Source organism: Thunnus thynnus, chromosome 19 (assembly GCF_963924715.1).
Source record: "Thunnus thynnus chromosome 19, fThuThy2.1, whole genome shotgun sequence".
Lineage (NCBI taxonomy): Eukaryota > Metazoa > Chordata > Actinopteri > Scombriformes > Scombridae > Thunnus > Thunnus thynnus.
The window spans coordinates 14103948-14123850 of NC_089535.1; the positions used below are offsets into that span (position 1 = coordinate 14103948).

General features: G+C 39.5%; 1 protein-coding gene across 1 annotated transcript in view; it reads right to left on the reverse strand.

The window, feature by feature from the left end:
- Positions 1-19903, reverse strand: part of rgs3a (regulator of G protein signaling 3a) — a 157487-nt gene that overhangs the window by 128702 nt on the left and 8882 nt on the right. Inside the window, exons 3-7 of the mRNA XM_067573934.1 lie at positions 7665-7715; positions 5545-5603; positions 5349-5443; positions 4884-4952; positions 200-260 (exon numbers count right to left, since the gene is read on the reverse strand). Coding sequence (XP_067430035.1) covers positions 200-260; positions 4884-4952; positions 5349-5443; positions 5545-5603; positions 7665-7715 — 335 coding nt within the window. The remainder of the gene's footprint in view (positions 1-199; positions 261-4883; positions 4953-5348; positions 5444-5544; positions 5604-7664; positions 7716-19903) is intronic.

Consider the following 19903-nt stretch of genomic DNA (forward strand, 5'->3'; position numbering starts at 1 on the left):
TGTGCTGTAACACTGGTGAGTGTTTCCTCTAAACTATTAAGGTCATTGGAATTCATTCACACTGACCTAAAATCTTAGATTCATGGTCTAATGGTTGAACACACATAGACAAAGAGAGGGAGGGTAAAAGTTGAAATGGGAGCTAAGCACACTGTTTACAGAAAGTCTTTATACCTTTAATCTCTGTGTTAAAACTCACCTTGTCTGGGTCCATAAGTGAGCGTACACCAAAGCTCATGCAACCCAGCAGCACACTCATCCTATTGATACAGAGACAGAGACAGACAGAGAGAATAAATGAGTAGGATAAAAATCAATTAATACCCCTAAGTAAAGCCAATGCATTATCTAACTCTGGTCTGACATCTGAAATGTGTTTTTATTCTCCAAAAGCCTTAAATCCAACAGACCTAAAAACTTATATAACATAATAAATGTGATGTTATCTAAAATTTTAGTTTTGTATCCTGGGGTCAGATTTTGTCAAATATAATCTTGTCCCACATTACCGTAAAGACACAAAAGAAATAGGACCAGATTGACCCATTGGGTGAAATCAGTGTTATCTGAAGCATAATAAACCATAACGAAGATCAACAAAACAAAAATAAAAAGTATAAAGCAATAAAAATGCGATTCTTGGGAAATATTTTCATGAATAACTTAGCATACCAACATTGGACGCATACGTATATTACCGGAGTTATGGGCATGTGTGTGTGTGTGATGGTAGTGCCGGCGGAGGGGTTGGATGATGTTTAATTATGCATACATGAGAAAAACAGTTTTCGACAACCTCCCAGCTGGACAGGACTAGTGCAGCTGCTGATGCTGTTTTGAGGGCAAACTGGCCGTCAGCACAAATGAACACCTGAAATGTTTCTTGGCTCCATTTGGTGGAATGAGCCAGTGACCGAAAACGCTCAGCTGTGTTGACACTATGTCATAAAGACACTATTAAGTTATAATAGCCTACTCTACCAGAACTTCCCCATTGGAAAGCCCCACAAAATTTTCAGCCATGCATCACCACAGGAGAAGACTATTGTTTATATATATATATATATATATATATTGCTTATAATATTTATGGCCACTTGTTACATTAGTAAAGAATGATTTCTGTGCACATTTACATTTAGTCATTTTTCAGAGGCTTTTATCCAAGTATCCTAAGCAACTTACAAGCAAGACAAGACAAACAAGCTGACTAAGTGCAATAAGAAAGAGCACCAGAGTTTTTTGTTGTTTTTTTTGTTTTTGTTCTTGTTTTTATGAAAGTAAGAAACAACTGGAAGTAGACAAGTGCATAATAAATATCATAAAAAAAAAACAAGAAAGTAGTGCAACAATCAACAAATTCCAAAAAGATAATGGGCCTCAGGTGTTGAGGTGTTCACGGAAGAGCTGAGTTTTCAGGATTTTCTCGAATACACCGAGGGAGTCAGCAGACCGTGTGGAGCTCATTCCACCATTATGGAATCACAAACAAAAATAGTCTGGATCATGGTGCGTAGGCACAACCTTCAGCTGCTGAGAAAATTCCTCAGTTTTTCTTGCCTTTGCAGTTCACAGTGTAACTCCTTTACTCTTTATGAGGCCTGGGCTCCCTTCAGGTTCAACTCCAAAACTCCTCCACCACTCCACTCTTTAAAACGCCTGCTGTTCCCCATTTGTGGCGCAGGTTGCTTGTTATCATTAGCCCGCACTTCTTTACAAATCCCAAAATGAGGTTGCAATGAGTCACTTGAGCCAGTGAAAGTAAACCCTGCTCGAGGTACTGTTCATCTTATTTCCAGCATTTTGGTTTCCTTTAATGTCAGACTGAGATGCTCTTAGTATCAAGTACTTCAACACCTTAATTATCTCCATGAGCTGTGTGTCACAGCCACTACTGCTGCAACCCTGAAACCCTACCACACAACCCTGGCAAAATGTGCCTCACAGTTTGAAAACTGCTGATCTAAGGTAAAGACTCTAATCATGTTCTATGGTTCCTTGACGATTTATGTTGATTTATCAGAGTGAATGATTTACCAGAGCCTCTGACTAACCTTTGTCATTACAACTAAATACGGATTCTGTTCTATGGGCCATTTGCCAGGTGCATTTACTCTCAGTCTCCCACAGGATTGCCCCACACTCCATGAGCTCTGCACCCTTTTTCCACCTCCTCCACTGAAAGCTACACTGTACACTGTATGCCGACTTGAATTTTAATGGTCCAGTTATTTTTATGTTTGTCTGTGAAACTATCTGTGAGAAATAAATAACATAAGACAGTAAAACATTAATAAGTATAACTGCGACAGTATATTCAAAGGAGTCTTTGCTGCAGTGATACAGTATAAAGTTTTTTGTTTCCTCTTCAAAGTTGTATGGTCAAACACTGATTAAACACTATAAAGCCTTGAGGCTGCCACTGCTGTGGATAAACACTTCTGTGAAGCTGGCAGCAGTCCAAATAAGACAAATTTGGTCAAATGTGGATCTTTTGCAGATAAGAATAAGAGATTACTGAATCACAGTGGAAATAAAAACATACAAAACCCTTATGCATACAAGCATTATAGATAGTGTGTGATACTCCATTTTCAACCGAATTTAATCTGTGACAAGTTTTAACATTCCATTGTTGTATATTATTATAAGCAGTAATAATTGTATGTTTGTGGATAAATGGTGCTGGGAATGCCCAATGACTGGCTGGAGTTGTCATTTAAGTGAGGGTCTAGTTTTAGGGCACACTGTGTCCATACATCACAGTATGAGCTGGGTTTGGCTACAGCAGCACTTTGGCCAATGTTCTGTGGTGTTAAAGAGGATTTGCTGAAGAGGCTCTGCCTCGCACATCTTAATAGCACCACAGCAGGAGAGAGCGTTCAATAAGCATCTTTTCATGACATTTCAGGCTGGACTTTATTTTAAATTGCTTCTGAGAAGAACACGGGTGGCAGAGGGTAAAGATCACCTCTCAACGGGACCATGTGTTCAATTGCTGGTAGTCGTACTTCAAATTGACCACATTTACATATGAGAAAGCCCATAAGGATTCTTGTTCTTGTTTGCTGCATTTCTCCATAGGCACCTTTATGCATTTTTAAAGACCTATGCTGCTTCTACAGCATATACTGGCATGCACAGTGCTAATAAGACAACATCTTGCACTATGCGGGCCACTTTGTACAGCCCAGTATATGAACACTTCATCAATATCAATGCTCCTACATTAAAATCTTGTCCACAGAGCAAAATTCTAGCAGTATCTGGATCTCCACATAACTATTATGTCAGTGCTTGTAACAGACTTTACTTCTCAATGATGACATTCTGGTTTCTGTATGCTTAATGGATTTTTATAGAGTTCCTTGAAGGAACAAGATGCCAACAATTTTCCCTGCATTTCAGACTTGCTGCTATTGTGTACAATACTGTCACTCGCTTTGCTTTCAGAGGTGTAGCAGTTTCAGAGTTTACAGATGTCATAAACACAACACTATTCAACACAGGGTCCACACAAATTATTTTACTGTGCAACAATGTGAATATTACTTTGAATGTGTGCTACCCTTGGGTCAATGAAAGTGGACTTATTCAACAGGTTGTGGTCTCAAGGACTTTTCCTTGAGCTACTCCAGAATAAAGCTTTCGATGGTCAGATTACTGCTTTTCATCTGAGGTGACAGATGCCGTCCTGGTTTATTGTACAGTAAAAGGCTACAAAAATACCTTTTGCTTGAGCATCTGGGAATCCATGGCCGTGTGTGAATTGGCTCTGTGTGGATTTGTTAAATACATTTGTTTGCAACATTACCTTCATTCTGAGCCATTCTGCAGAAAGAAAATAGGAGCATGTAAGAATCTACCTCTTTCATCTTGTAGTTAATTAATACCTATTGCCAGAAGGAGGGCTGCGTGTCCACTGCTTTTAATAAATCAAGTTCTTCAGCAAGCTACACTTGGAATATTATCAGCATAATAAGAAGACTAAACCAATATACAACAGGCATATACTGCATCTGGCAAACATATAAGTATATTGCTTTCCAGCTTTGTACTACTATTGGAAATATTTATTAATACTGGCTTTTCCCAATTAATGCCAGCAGACATTTGGTGTAAATAAAGCTTAACTGCTTAGCAAAGATGAGTAAATCGCTCTTAATCTGCGTCCCAGAAACTGTCCCAAAAAGGTCTTTAACTTTATATTAATTCCATGATCAAACCTCAACCACTCGCGTACGCCTGTCACTATATACAGTAACATACATTCTTAATACATACATCCTTTTAAATACATGCTGTATGTGGTTTTTTTTTTTTATTCAAATGAAAACAGCAAGAATCATCTAAAGAAAATAATGGGATCACGGTGACTCTTCTATGTTCATGGCAAAGAATTTTTGTCCCTATAAACCCTGTTAAGATGAGTAATTTTCGTCAGTATTCCCAGCACACAGTCAGCACATAGGCTGTCCTCTCAATACAACATAGCTGAAGAAATGGGTGACTCATTTGACCACATGTCCTCCATCCCCAAGAAGGACTCTGTTTCAGCTTAAGTCTGCTGAGGCAGGGAGGCGAGAGTAACACATTCACTCTGCTAGATTCAAAAACAGGCATACAAAGAAAGACACACACACACATGCAGAGACAAACACACAGAAGTATGCAGCGGCATCAATTATAAAATGGCATTTTGCTGCTCTGTTGGGAGCCTTTGTGTCTGTGCATCTACGGCGCGCTCGCTGGTGTGTTACAGCTAAAAATATTCTGAATATAATCTTAAATTTAGAAAATCACAAAAACTTTTTTTCTTTGTTGTCACTTTTATCATCACCCTCACCAACAACATCTCTATCATGAACATTCCCAGCAGATACCTTGTTGTGGAGTCTGAGTTCCACATTGTGAAGAGTAGTCTCTTATGAAGGTCCTCGTCACCGACAGCACTGAAAACAAAGGAAAGAAAATTTTTGAGGTATTTTTGAAACTAACTAGATGAATGTTCCCTCTTAAACATTTGTTTGGCATCAAAGATACTCAAGAAGCCAACAACTATGAGTGAAAAGCTGTGTACTGTATGTATAATGCAAAAGGTGGACATGCTTTGATTTTACATACTCCTCACATTAAGGGTGCCTCTTCCAGTTATTCCTACACATAACTTCAGGTGAAATTTGTGGATTGGAGAGGATACATCAAATTTGACTTAAGCACCACCGCCAGATGCTTAAGCTGAGGATTCAACAGAGTTAAATAAAACTAGATGTTCTCATTTTTACTAAATAAACATATCTTAAAGTGGTATGCCACACATCCAGATTCCAAATGGTCTGAATGCTCACAAGTAAAAGGTTTGTAAGAAGATGGGGTTCCTACAGTGAGGAACCATCTGAGTCTTCTGTCTGTCTCTAGGATCACTGTCTGGGAACATGCCGACCTGAAAAATACAGCAAAATAAGAGTACAGACAACCTCCACCATCATCTTAGAGTGTCAAGTGGGGCTTTTTTTTTGTATGATTCTGTACAGTCACACATACCTTAACATAAGAGTCACATGACCCCTGGCACTCTTCCAGCATACCTCTGGCCTCCAAAACTGTGAACGCATAAAATAATTGAATAAAACAATTTTATCAGATCATGTTCATCTTTATTACATAAATGCACATCCCATTTTCAGGTGCTGAGTCAAAATGTCACCAATAAAGAACTAACACTGGACCCCCAAATACAAAGTTGTTGAAAGCTCACGGTGGCTCAAATACTCTCCGGGTTATGAACAATAAACCCGGAATAATCCCGATAAAACCCTGAATAAACCCGGCAACATGTGTTATGAATCCAGAAAATCCAGAGAGTACTAATGCAGAAGCATTTTTGGCATGTGCACTGAGCAAGCTGCTTCGACTGGAGGTAGGGGGCGGGGAGTGGGGAGGGGTTGCGATGTTTAACACAGCTTGCCTGATTCGCATTAACTCTCCCATATTTTTGTTTCTCAATGAAGTATGTGGTGGAAGAATAAGAGGATGTCTGACTGCTGAAATAACAAGCTGTGAAAATGATTTGCAAGAAGCTGTAAAGTGTTTCCAACGGCTGAGAACTCAAAAGGACAATATGCATACTTTGCAAAAAAGCCATTTTATTGTGGGCATTTCATCCTGTGCCAAAATACAGCATCGTCAAATGAGATTCATGCCTACTAGTGTTTGCATAGGGAAAGTAAGAATACGTGGCTGGGCCTCAGAGAGTATCTGCTCCCACATGGGGCTTAAAAATTATATGAGCAGTCATACAGGAGGCTTGCATGAGGTGATTTGTCAACTTAATAAAAATCTCTACAGCCACCCGTCTCGTCTTGTTTACACGTGGCTCAAGCTCAACTACTAACTCTAACTATCATGTATAAAAACTGTATTTATAGTAACACATAAATATAACCTCAACATTTAGACTTTTTAAATGACTAATAATATTATATAGAACTAATTGGGGTGCAAGAGGACACAATATGTAGGTACTGCTAAACGTTGAGAATAGGTTAGGCTGTTAAATTAGAAGCTTGACAAAAAAGACATGCACACTGGGCTCTGTGTTGTTCACTTTAAGCCAGAATGTGCGTCTTTGTGGTGAACAATCCTCCCAAATTGTTTTGGAAACTAAAACGCTGCATTTTTGTGCTTGGCGTGTGCTTGATTTACAGTGAAGTAATGTTTAAAGGCTCAACAAGAGATGATCCACCCATCTGTGCACTATGGCATTTCCAATCTGTGGGGTTGCATTTGACTTTGGCTGAATGCCATTTTAGATGACCTCACACCTTTCTCCAATAACATATGATGATAAATGTAAAATCTCAGAAACTACATGCAATACACAACCAAAGCTTCATGTGTGCTTTGACTATTGGCTATAAGAATGAGATTATATACAAATAGTACATTGGTTGTTGTATGAGCAAATAGCAGCCACTGTCCTTGAAATAAATACACTATTTACCTAGGGACATCCTGTAGTTTTTTGTAGTGTTGTATTGAACTGCATCATTTAGAGAGGTGTTTTTAATATTAAGTCCGCCTGATGTATGTAACTTGGGGTGTAAAAATGAGATATTTCATCAAATGTGTCATGCAACAGACAAGAGTGGACAAAGACAAATAGTGAGAAAAACATCTAGTTAACCATCTGATGAGTAAATGGCCATTCATACAGAGAAATGACAGGGGCACAAAAGACTCTGAGAGGGAAGATAGAGAATTACATACAGAAGTAGGAGGGTGCATGGCTGTGGTTGCTAGGAGACCAAAATAAACAACCACTTTTGTTAGATTAATGTACCCATCTCCCTTCCCACCTGCCTTTGCTTTTTCTCGGTAATGGTCGCCTGTCGTGATTTAACAGGTGATCTGCACCATGCTTTTAACCTCATTTTTTGTTTATAACGTGTGGTCCACAAATAAAATTGCCTCGACATATAGTTTTTCAATATTTTACATATTTTATTTATATTTGAGAGCACATATTTCATATCTGAGAGTTCCAACATAAAATTCAGCCCCAAGCAGGCACACACTGTGTAGAGCTTTTAAGTGAAATGAACGGGCAAATTGTTTCTCCACATTAGAGTCTCTCTGTATGAACAGCCTTTAACAGGACTCACCGCTAACAGCAAGCTGTTCATGCTCTGGGATGACTGACAGCTTCAGCTGACCTGTTGAAAAATGAGAGAGGGGAGGTTATGTCGGGGGATCCGGGTATCACTGCTGTACATACAGGTTTACTTAACAGATTGAATACAGGGCATAATTTTAATAATATACATATAAATAAAATATATAAGAAGCCTTTACATGTGTGTGTTCAGCATATTGTGGCTGCAGAAATCTGTTCACACTGTCAAATGAGTTTAACCACTTACTTTTGGTCTAACTTATTTTACTTGTTTTTAGGTTGATGTGCACATGTGTGGATATGTGTGTCTTTGTTCTTTTTCTCCCCCTCAGCCATAATTTCTGTCTACCAGTGTCTCGTTTTCTCCTTCCCTGTCTCCTAGTGCTGCTAACAGCTCGAGGAGACTTGTTAGCCATGTTGACATGGTCACTGCTAACATTGGCTTTGTGCTATTCTTAATTAATCCTGCTCATAAGAGCGCAGTCTGCTCAAATGTGGGAGCCCCGTTCTGTGATAAGGCTGCTGGCACTTCAGAGCTTGGGTACAAGGGATGTTTGTCGTTCCCACACTGGACTTGGCATGCTTTGTGCTGCTGGCTGTGGTAGAGGAACAAAGTGAAAACAGTGTTTGAAAAATCTTCCTGGTACATCTGAACCTTCCTAATACAAAGGTAGTTATGAGGCATTCTCAGAAATACCAAACTCAGTGTGCATCATACTGCAGGTATAAGCCAAAGCAAAAGGATAGAAGCGTTGTGGTAGCTGAATGGTTATAGCGCATGCCACATAACTGTAACATCATTGGTTTGACTCCGCCTGGGAACCCTTGTTGCATGTCATCCCCCTCTCTCCCCCCCCCCCCCCTTTTTTCCTGTCTGCTACTCCACTATCAGCTGTTGATTAAATGCAAAAATGCCCAAAAACATATCTTTAAAAAAAAAAAGAATAACGCAGACTGACAGTTTCAGGCCAGCTATAAAGAGAGAACAAGTGAATACTGACGACTATAGGTCCAAAGCTGCTGGAAAAAACACACAATTCTAACATCCAGTGTGGTGCATTTTGTGGGAAGGAGAGATCAGTAAACACAGATCTGATTATTTGTAATCCATGTAAATGAAACACCTTGAGATGGTAGACTGAACAAGTGTCATATAGTTTAGAGGGTTGTTTTTTGCTGGCTTTCCATTTTGGAGACAGCTGTTCCATTTCACTAAACACCATTTCTGTTCCCCTGCACCAATGAAATAAAAATGCGGTTGAGCACAGTAAGAGGCTATTCCTTTCAAAAGAGGAATTTCTCTAATTGGCTTGCATGGATCAAATGCAAATAACTGAAAACAAGGTGCAGAGCGGTATTAAATAGGACTTGTGTGCTCAAATGAAGCAAATCATTTCCCTGCATTTTGTCATACACTACTGGGAACAGGCAGTGTATGACAAGATACACAGGCAGCAGGAGATGGAGTTGTATCGATCCAATAATGGGATTTCCATTCATTCTTGAAACACTCAAGTGACACCATGGTACATAGAGTGTACAGTCAGCATACTGCTCCAAAAGATAGAATCAATCACCTTATTTGTGATAGTAGCTTACACAAAGAAAGAAAAACATGAGTGCCATAAGGTAAATATAGGAGTCATTTGGCGTGTTAACGATGGGATGGCAGATAAACATGCAATGAGACGATGGAGAAAGGAGAGAAGAATAAGGAGACAGAGAGGAGGAGAGCTGTCAGATGGTCTGTAAGTGTGGAACAGTGACATTTTAGAAGCAGAGGGTACAGCCTGTGAGAGTAGGAGTGAATTAATAGGGAATGGCAGACATGACAGCACTGTGGGTGGGTACATGTGAAAACACATGTAAACACACTCTCATATACCAATGGATGCCTGGCTGCTATGCACCAATCCAACTAACCCTGTCTCCTATGAGTTATATTCATCTACAAATATTTTGTATTTTATCATTTTGGAGAAAACACAGGTTGAGGTTAGGGAAGAAAGAAAAAAATAACTTGAAGCATGATACAGGATGCAACCCCCTGTCTCCAGTTTTTAAGCCATGTGTTTTGTGCACCACACCATCAACGACGCCACTGGCACATCTAGTTGTTGCATTATAGGAAAATTATACACTACTTCCTACATTGGAACAAAACAGTGCCAGAAAAAGTAATCCAGGCAGCTGACTCCTTCAAAATACATTAGTTAATTGACACAAATTAACATAATTCATTGTTGATAGGTTTGATCAAAGCAATGCGAGTACAAGCAGTTGCACACATATATACACATACTGTAATCTCCATTCCTTTACCAATTAAAGTAATTATCTCAAAGATTTTCATTTAAATAAATGTCTGTTAAGTCACTATTGCTAAATGAGGTAAACACAATGGTGATTGAGCCTATGGCCAACTGATGAAAGCCCCTGCATTTGCAGTATGACGAACTGGGTGTAAGTGGCAAAATTCCCAGGAAAATTCATAAGCGGTGCACTGTTAGTGCTTTCCATCACCTAGCAGTGGTTGGTCCGCCAGAGAGGGTAGGCGGAGCTAACACAACAGACTTGCTGATCTTCAACTCACTTGTGTGTGATGCAGCGTATTGTTTTTTCCAGTCTCTATTGCCAACTGACTCTTGTCACATAGGTGACACTGTTTGGATCTCTGGGAAGTGAGGTCCAAAAACACACCTGCAATTTCTGTTTATCATCATAGGTGCCGCCAAAGAGAGCGAAACTGAGATCTTCAAGATTGTTACTTTAATGTTCAAACTAATTTTGCAAAACAAGCCAAATGTATTAACTCGTTCACTGGCCTCACTTAAAGAAATACCCTCAGAAATAACACCCTACGTTATTGTGGAAATGTTTTGAGTCATCGACTAATACAACAAATCCCAGAATCCTCCCTCTCCTCATTCTTCAAAGGATATCTACATGAAAGGCACTGTTATAAGAGTATTGTAGCTCCTTTAAGGAATAGGGCAGTGTGTAATGTGTGTGCATAATGAGTGTATGGTTGAGCAAGTTTGAGAGAGCAAGCAGCAGAAAAGTGACAGTGAATGCAAGCAGAGCAGAAGGAAAGGTTAGCAGTAAGTTGTCAATCTGGCACTAAATGTACAGTACAGGCTATAGTGTGTCAGTTAATAAATACTGCAGCTTCTCAAAACCAAGTAAAGTCTGGTCTCTAGGTTGATAAAAAGAACTGACTGCCTTTGTCAGTAGGCTGTAGGGTGGGAATCTTTGCGAATCTCACGATTCGATTCAATTCTGATACTTTGGTGTCCGATTCAATTCAGAATCAATTCTCAATTGAATGAATAGAAAAAGGGGGTTGGGGCTATTTTCAGTCTATTGCTCCAGTAAACTGTGTGCCAAACCATTCACTAATGTCCTTAGTCTACTGAAATACAATATGAAACATAACTGGCAGATAAGACAAATGGTCCGCAGCCTTTTTATTTTAAAACGTTAACTGCATTAATGAATTAATTAATTAATGTGTGTAGCGTTTTACAGTCTTCTGCCTGTATGAGAATAACATACATGAGAGGGGGAGGCAGAGTCCTCCACTGTGTTGTTATTAACGTCATGTCTCCAGCAGTGGGGAACAGCCTCTCTGCTGCACTGTTACCTCCGGGGAAAGACATGCTGAGCGGGTACAGGGTTGTTGAGGTGAAACAGATCGAGCACCGAGTTATTTTCTTCACCTCAGAGTTGGTTTAAGTTGTTTAACGCTGTAGTGTGTGTTGGTCAGCCGGTCTTGTTTGTTACTGCTGGAGTTCGCTGCTCCGCTAATGTTAGTCTCCAAGTGACGGCATAGAAAGTTCACAATATACTTCACGTTCATCTCGCAAAGGTAATTATTTACTAATCGAATCAAAAATTTCTTGCAACTACTGCCTTTTGTGAAGATAACTCTATTGTGTGCGAGGGACTGTCCGGGTGCTGCAGTTGCACTGTCTTCACAGTTAAGTTTCACCTTTTCGTTCAGTCAACATCCAAACTTTTTATTATTTTTTGTACCACAATAAGCCTCGTTTTGATAGTATTTTGGAAGTTTTGTCATACGGCCAACGAAATTACTTTCAAGACTATTCAACGAGTCTATTTAAGGAAAGTGAATGTAGCAGGGTTATATTCGAATACAACCAGGAATCGCCTACCCACATAAGCCTGCCTCAAGAACACTGTGACAGCGTTGTATCAGCCTTAAAATTCTGCTCCATCAACCCTGGAGTGAGATCTCCAGATCAGCTGAGAAGCCCCATTGTCTGACCCTTGTTGCTCGGCAACTGCTACCTCCCGGTGAGCGTCACCTCGCTGGAAAGTCGTAAGTGAAGCCAACACTGAAATAGCACCTTCGGGTCCAACTGGAAGGAGTTCAGCTCTGCGACTTTGCTGCGAAAGTAGACAAACTTTACATCTGTTGCCTGTGATAAGAGTTGATGTCGGAAAGTGCTCTGAATTCTTATTTTTAATCCTCTTAGAGAAGTTTTTGATTATTCCCCTAGCGTTCCGCCGTTGTCTGGTAACTCTGAATCACATACTCAATTTCACCATTGCCAACCTAAGTGATCAGTTTCATTTTGCTATTGAAAAGATCAATTCTTGTGTATTCTTTAAAGCAGAGATAGAGATCCCTGTATCGAGAGTTCACAACTTCTGATTATAAGACTGATTAATGTAGTTTATCTATTTTCCTTCAATTGAAGGTGGTGCTCCAATTATCAACGAGTGCAAATTTTAATTTCTGGTCGTACTCATCACGCTATGACCGATGAATTTGCCCTCCGAGGCAAATTTGATATATTTGGCTATATACTGTTGATAAAATTGACTTAACTTGGATATGCTGCTGCCACTCTATCAATGGTCTTAAGCAAATATACACTTCCCCCTCCCTCTTCCACTGCTATGTCCCTTCAGAAACGTACTGAATGCACCCTCGGGTGGCATCCTCAGCCATGGTGCTGATGTGCATGGCAGGATTTAGAGCAGGAGAGAATTTAAAATGCCACGCTTGTTCGGGTGAAGCAAGGTCAAGGGGAACAAGCCTTCGGTGTTAGAGAGACGCCAACCTTATAACCTTTACAGAGAGAAAGAGAGAGAGAGTCTATAATTAAAATAATGTAGAATAATAAAAGGTCTAGAATGAGACATTTTACAGCAGCAGTAAAAAATAATGAGCCCTTCAACAGTAAAAGTATTCAGTACTTTCGAGTTTAGGTTAGAGCTTTAGAGCTTAGGTTATACTGAAAGGAAAGAAAAGCTAAATAAACTCAATTATTGTACTTGAGAAACTTTCTATTACTTTGACTACAAAGAACAAAGAGTCTCCATTTCCTAGTGTTTGTGTTTAATGTAGACTCACAGTCCTCTAAAGACCCAGGATATGCACAAAGTTGCACCTTTAATTTACTTTTTTACTTTTTGAAAACCTTTCTTGAATCCATGTGTAACTTTTTTACTAGCTTTTGAGCATAAACTTGCTGAACAAGATTGGACTGTTGAATTTGAAAGTAATGATGCTGACGAGGCATGGGGTTTGTTTAAAGGAATGTTTTTAGCTGAGCTGGACATAGTTGCACAAATGAAAGAGGTCAGAATAAAACAAAGAAGTGCCAAATGGATGACAGCAGAAATTTTGGACCTCATTAGACAGAGAGATTGCTATATATAGAAGTTTAAGAAGTCTAATCTGCATACTGATTTACTGCAGAAATCAAGCTAGATATAAAATACAGAAAGCCAAGTCCCAGTATTACATGAATGCTGTTGCAGAGAATGTGCATCAGCCCAAAAAACTGGAAAGTCCTTAAAGACATGGGCTCAACAGGGAAATATAACACAAAATCATGTAATATTGGAATAGATATTGACAATACCATGTGTTTTGATAAACAGAAGATTCCTGGACTTTTCAATACATTTTTACAACCATTGCCACTAGTCTGGTTTCTAAACTACCAAATGGCTCTGGGAGATTTGGACTCCCATTTCTGAACACTGAACAAGCAATGAAAATGCTATCCATATTATGTACAAATAAAGCAACTGGCCTGGATTTCATTCCAGCCAGATTCTTGAGAAATAGAGCCAGTGTCACTTGTGGGGTCATTGCTCATATTTTGACTCTGTCATTAAAGCTGGGAAAAGTTCCAAGTCAGATGAAAATGGCCAGAGTCCTCCCCCTGTTTAAGAAGAACAGTAGGTCAGACATTGGAAACTATAGGCCAGTATCAATCCTACCAACCACATCTAAGTTATTGGAGAGGGTAGTGTTTGATCAGGTTGAAGAATATCTGATCCATCACATCCTTCTGTATGAGTTTCAGTCCGGTTTTAGAGCAGCCTATTCCACCAATATCTGCCTCACTCACCTTTGTGATTATATCAGGCAAGAAAGTGAAAATGGTAATTATACCAGCATGGTCTTGCTGGACTTACAGAAAGCATTTTACACAGTACATCACTACATACTTTTGTCCAAACTGCAGTGTATGGGACTAGGGTACACTGCTGTAAACTGGTTCAACTCGTACCTCACAGGGAGAACCCAGGTCTGTGATGTTGAGGGGACCCTGTCAGATCCAAGGGATATAACATGCAGTGTGCCGCAAGGCTCAATATTGGGGCCTCTTTTATTCCTCATTTATGTAAATGACATGCCGGCTGCGGTAAAATGCAAGCTTTTATTTTTTAAATGCTGATGACTCTTCTTTATTTGTGGCTGAGAAAGATATTCACCAAATTGAGGTCACTCTAAGCAGAGAGTTAGAAAATGTAAGGGAGTGGCTCATAGACAACAAGTTGTCTTTGCACCTGGGCAAAACTGTTTGGCACTAAGCGTAGGCTGCAGAAGGCAAACAGGATGAAGTTTATATGCAATGGCAATGAAACTGTATCACAGGCTTTTGTCACATACCTTGGCATTACTCTGGATCAGTCACTCTCAGGTGAATTTATTGCTGAGAAAATACTATAAAAAAGTGCCTGTAAACCCAAGTTCCTGTATCACAGAGTGAGGCAGTTTGACATTACAATTAAAAAACTCCTTGTAATAATACTGATACAGTGCCATTTCAATTACGCCTGTTCTGCATGGTACAGTGGCTTGACAACGAAACTAAGGAACAAAATGTAAGTTATGCAAAATAACATCATTTGTTATCTACTAAATGTACCTCCCAGAAATCATGTAGGAGGTAATGAATTCAAGAAGGTGGGCCTGTTGCCAATGCAGCTCAGGGTAGAACATCTGAAACTCAACAACATGTATAACATCATCAGTGGTGCTGCCCCTGACTACCTGGGCTCACAGATAGTCATGGACCATACTCAGCGTGGACATAAGGGCTAGTATACACTCATGCAAGGTGCCACAAGTAAACAGCGTGGCTCAGAGCTCCTTTTTTTTTTAATTATTTTCCTTACTGTGAACAGCCTTCCACTTAGCATCAAGCTGTCAGAATCCAGAGGGGTTTTTAAGAGGTCAGGTCTGGTCTTATCTCTGGGGTAAGATGACCAGTTAGATAATGACAGGCAGGTCCTGTGCTTATATTGTGTTTTTATTTGTGAAATGCTTTTAAGACATATTGATTGTGACTAAAAAGGAAGATATTAGGACAGGCATTGAAGTTTCACGCCTGTTGTTTTTATATTAAGGTTGTCTTTGGATTATTTTTTAATTGTTTTAGAGGATTCTGTGGATGATATGTGTTACTGTCTGTCCTGTTTTTCTGACATCAGGGACCATGTTGGAAACAAGTGTTCTCACTTTAACATGTTATCCTAGGATTCATTCTCTTCTATATCCATAAATCAAATCAAATCAAATCAAAACACTTCCTCTTATAAAAAAGATAGCAACAGGCCCACATCAATTTAACAGCATAATTGGTCTCCACTTTGGGGCAAAGCTGTGAATGGTTACTGAGTTTGCAGACTTGCACTAAAGTAAAAACAAAATGTTCATCTATATTAAAAACAGCACAGGGGTCTAGATAAAATAAAGCTAACCTCCATGCTCAGCATATTAGTCCTCAAACTATAAGAAAGATTATGCGGTACACTTGTTTCATTGCCTGTCCTCAGGGCTGTTTGTATGCACTATATATTTCCCAGGATTATCTGTGCTGAGCAGGTGAGTCATGTTTTTTTTTTTTGTTCCTTCTTTGTATGCATGAGCTATTTTGCTCTTGCATTTACTTTTTGATCTTGTTTCTCAAAGCAGTCTGTTTACTTCAGACTTCATTTAATTGACATTGAAATCAGCTGTCATGAAATCCTGTCTCATTTAACAGCCCTCTAACTACACTTTTGCAAATAATGAAGGAAAAAATTGTGATGCAAGACATTACACCAGACTGGCATAATACTGTGAGGCATTTTTGATAGGTAAGATAGGAAGAAAGAGACTGAAAGAATGAGAAAAGCTTAGAGCCGCTAAGAAAGGATGCGAGACACTAACACTGATACTGACAGTGGTTTACTCCCTATGTGACTTCTCCCCCTGCTGAGTCTGTCCATGTCCATGTGCCATCTCAATTAGGCCACAAAGTGATGTTGCCTGTCCAATGGCAGGACATGAATACAGCCTTGTCAGCACATGAATTTTGTATAGGTTCAGATAACATCCCCAACCTGTGACCAAGGTACTGACTAATGTGATTTTTTTATGCTAAATTTATACACATAGCAAAGCACACAGACAGACACAGGCAAAAACAACATACATACATACAGCATATGACAACATGTGTCATATATCAAGAACAACCTTGAACATTACTTATTGGTTTTCCATGTCCAGACACAAAATAGCATCATCAATTTTGCCAAGCTCTGTCGAGTAAACAAAATGTTTGATATGTTGCCCTACTTTGTATACAATGTCCCTGTCATTGGTTCTGTCACTTAAGACAGTGCCATCTTCCTCAAGGCATCAGTCCTGGATACAAGGCTGTCAACAACCCAGGGCCATAATAACACAGAGGACACACAGGTCATGTCCCCGTCTTTCATCAAGTGCCCTTGCATTTTTCCACACAGAGACACAATCGATTCAGAAATTGAATGAATTCCCTTTAATGTTTTCCTGAAATTGCAGAATGTAACCCCAAAACACATCTTTAATCTAATTACCCAAAAAGGGAGGAAAGGCCATACTGCAGCTGGTGAGAAGGTTATGTAGTGTATCCGTGTGTGTGTGTGTGTGTGTGTGTGTGTGTGTGTGTGTGTGTGTGTGTGTGTGTGTGTGTGTGTGTGTGTGTGTGTGTGTGTGAAGCTCTTCGTTATCCTTTACCTCCCTCTCTTTCTCTCTCTGCTTTAATAGGCTTCGCTGCTTATTTGTCACATTTACATTTGAAAAACTGTGCCCCACCAGCATCCAATAAGGGCAGGCCAGGGGACACTGTTGGTCTTTATGCGACAACTAAAGTAGCCATTATGAGCAGAAAGGAACAAGAAAGGAGACTGGATTTAATCCGTGTTCTGTAACATTTTCTGTGAGAACTGGAGCTATTTTGAAAAGTTGGGAAACTGCTGTGTATGGGATTTAAAGTTTTCATCTGGGGCGAGTGCCAATTCATCCCATTTGATCTGAGGGGGAACAAAGACCAGATTTGATGAGAGACACAAGGTGTCCTCTCGTTTCCTCACCGAATTTCTTTTAACAGGCTTGTTATATAACTTCCCAAAACTTCTGTGTTAGCTGCCAAGACCAGTGGGCTGGAGCACTTGCTGCATCATCTAATCGGGGGAGTAAATGAAATTTATTGTGTCTATTGATTGTATACAGGGAAACACCTCTATGTCAGATGCCAATATGCCCAGACAGAACAGTGAAGCATTATTTGATTGCTTCCGAGGGAAAAGGTCTGGGGGAATTCAGTATCTGGAACACTGCACATTTCATATTTCTAAAAGGCCTTGGCCTGTTTTTAATATTCAATAATCTGAAATGCTCTATGCACTTTAATCATGACGACAAGGAACTTCCATCAATTACATACAATCTCTGGCAGTCTTATCCATTCTGTGTGGGGGGAAGTAAGTTAATACACAAAATACACTAAGCACTAGCACATTTTATGTTCTTGGTAAAATGCTTATATGTGCAGTAATTGGAGAAGCAATTATTATCATCAAGCTGTTTAGTTTAGGAGATTGTGAATAAAGGAATGGGAAACTTATAGAAAAATAAAAGTGGTAAAACAGACATGGAAGTTCTCTAATGGGCATGAATGAGGCACTGATAGTGACAAAACAGCCAGCAAAATCACTTTTGTTCCGATTAAATAAATATGTACCAAAGCCCAAACTTCCATCTTGGAGACTCACAAACCCTTAATTTAAAAACCACGAGTGTCTATTTGTTTGTTTTTTGCTATTCAACTAAACTCCTGCTTGCCAACTTAGCTTTTTTTTTCATTTCTCTCCATTAACATATTGAAATAACATTAAAGCCTGCAATACATTTTGCCTCTTTAAGATGCAGAGTATGGAGCTATTAAATGAATGACAGGTTTTCAGGATCCGTACAATGTTTGATACTTTACATCCAAACTATCTTTACTCTTTTGGTGCCATCATCAGCTCTGGTCCAGAATCAATGATTAATAATTATTATTGCTCTTAGAAAACAGAAAAATGAAAGTCTCTGGATGATTTTAAAAGCAGTTTATTTTTATGTCTGACAAACCCTCTTTATTCTTTCAGTGTATCTCTCTGTATTCCCTGATGTCCCATATTCCTCTCTTCTCTCCATTTCCACCCTTCATCTATTACTTGCCTCTGCCTTTTCCTGTCTCTGCCTGACTCAGGCATTGCCTCAAACCCGTCAGTGGTGCAGTAATCGACTCTAGAAACTTAGTTCAAACCACTCTTTTCAGTAGTTACACATCAAAACTCAAGTCACTTTAAAATTTCTAGCAGAAACTGGCCTATTTTCTGTTACTAATAGGCAGCAACAAAAAGAACATTTGTGTCCTAGTTGTTACAATCCTCAGTTGTGTGCATGTATGTCTCTGTAAAGTTGTTTAGAAGTATTTTTTGTTGGTTTGTTTGTTGTGTTGTTGCTCTTGAACAGTCTTAAGTGACAAAATTAGTGGTGGAAAAGGATGGCAGAAGTTGATGGCAGGTTTGATGGGTGCTGTCTCCCAACTGCAAGTTTCAGCTCTTTCCACAGATGTTCAATGGGATTCAGATCAGGACTCATAGCAGGCCACTTCAGAACAGTCAAATGTTTTCTTCTCATCCACTCTTGGGTGCTTTTTGATCTATGTTTTGGGTCATTATCCTGCTGGAAGACCCATGACCTGTGACTAAGACACAGCTTTCTGACAATGGGCTGTATCGCTCCAAAATGCCTTGATAGTCTTCTGATTTCAATGTGCCCTGCACAGATTCAAGGCATCCAGTGCCTGAGGCAGCAAAGCAACCCCAAAACATCACTGAGCCTCCTCCATGTTTCACGGTAGGCATGGTGTTCTTTTCTTTGAAGGCTTCATTTTTTCTTCTGTAAATATAGGGTTGGTGTGATTTACCAAAAAGCTCTAATTTTGTTTCATCTGTCCAAAGCACATTCTCCCAGAAGGACTGTGGCTTGTCAACATGCATTTTGGCAAAGTCCAGTCTGGCTTTTTTCTCTCTCCGTCTTAGAAGTGGGGTCCTCCTGAGTCTTCCACCATGAAGCCCATTTTCATTCAGACAGCGTCAGATGGTGCAACTTGAAGCTATTGTACCTTGAACTTGAAGATTATCTTAGAGCTGTATTGAAGTTTTCCTTGGTTCTTTCTCAACCTTTAAAGCAATCCTTTTGGTCAATATCAGGCCAATTTTCCTCTTGCAACCACATCCAGAGATGTTGGCTACAATTCCATGGGCCTTAAACTTCTTAATAACACTGGCAACCATGGTCAAAGGAACATCAAGCTCTTTGGACATGGTCTTTTAACCTTTACGTTGACCATGCTTGGCTATTACCATTTTTCTAATGTTTTCAGACCACTCTCTAGTTTTCCCTTCTGTTTTCCATCTTCAGTGTGATGCACACAGTGGCACAAAACAGCAGAGTGAGTAATGTTCTCCTTTTAAACTGGCTGCATGAGTGATTATAAGATTGAAAACACCTGTGGTACTAATTTAAACACAATAGTCTGTTTAAAGTATCGCTACAAATCAATTATTTCTTACAACTTCTAAAGGGCACGAATC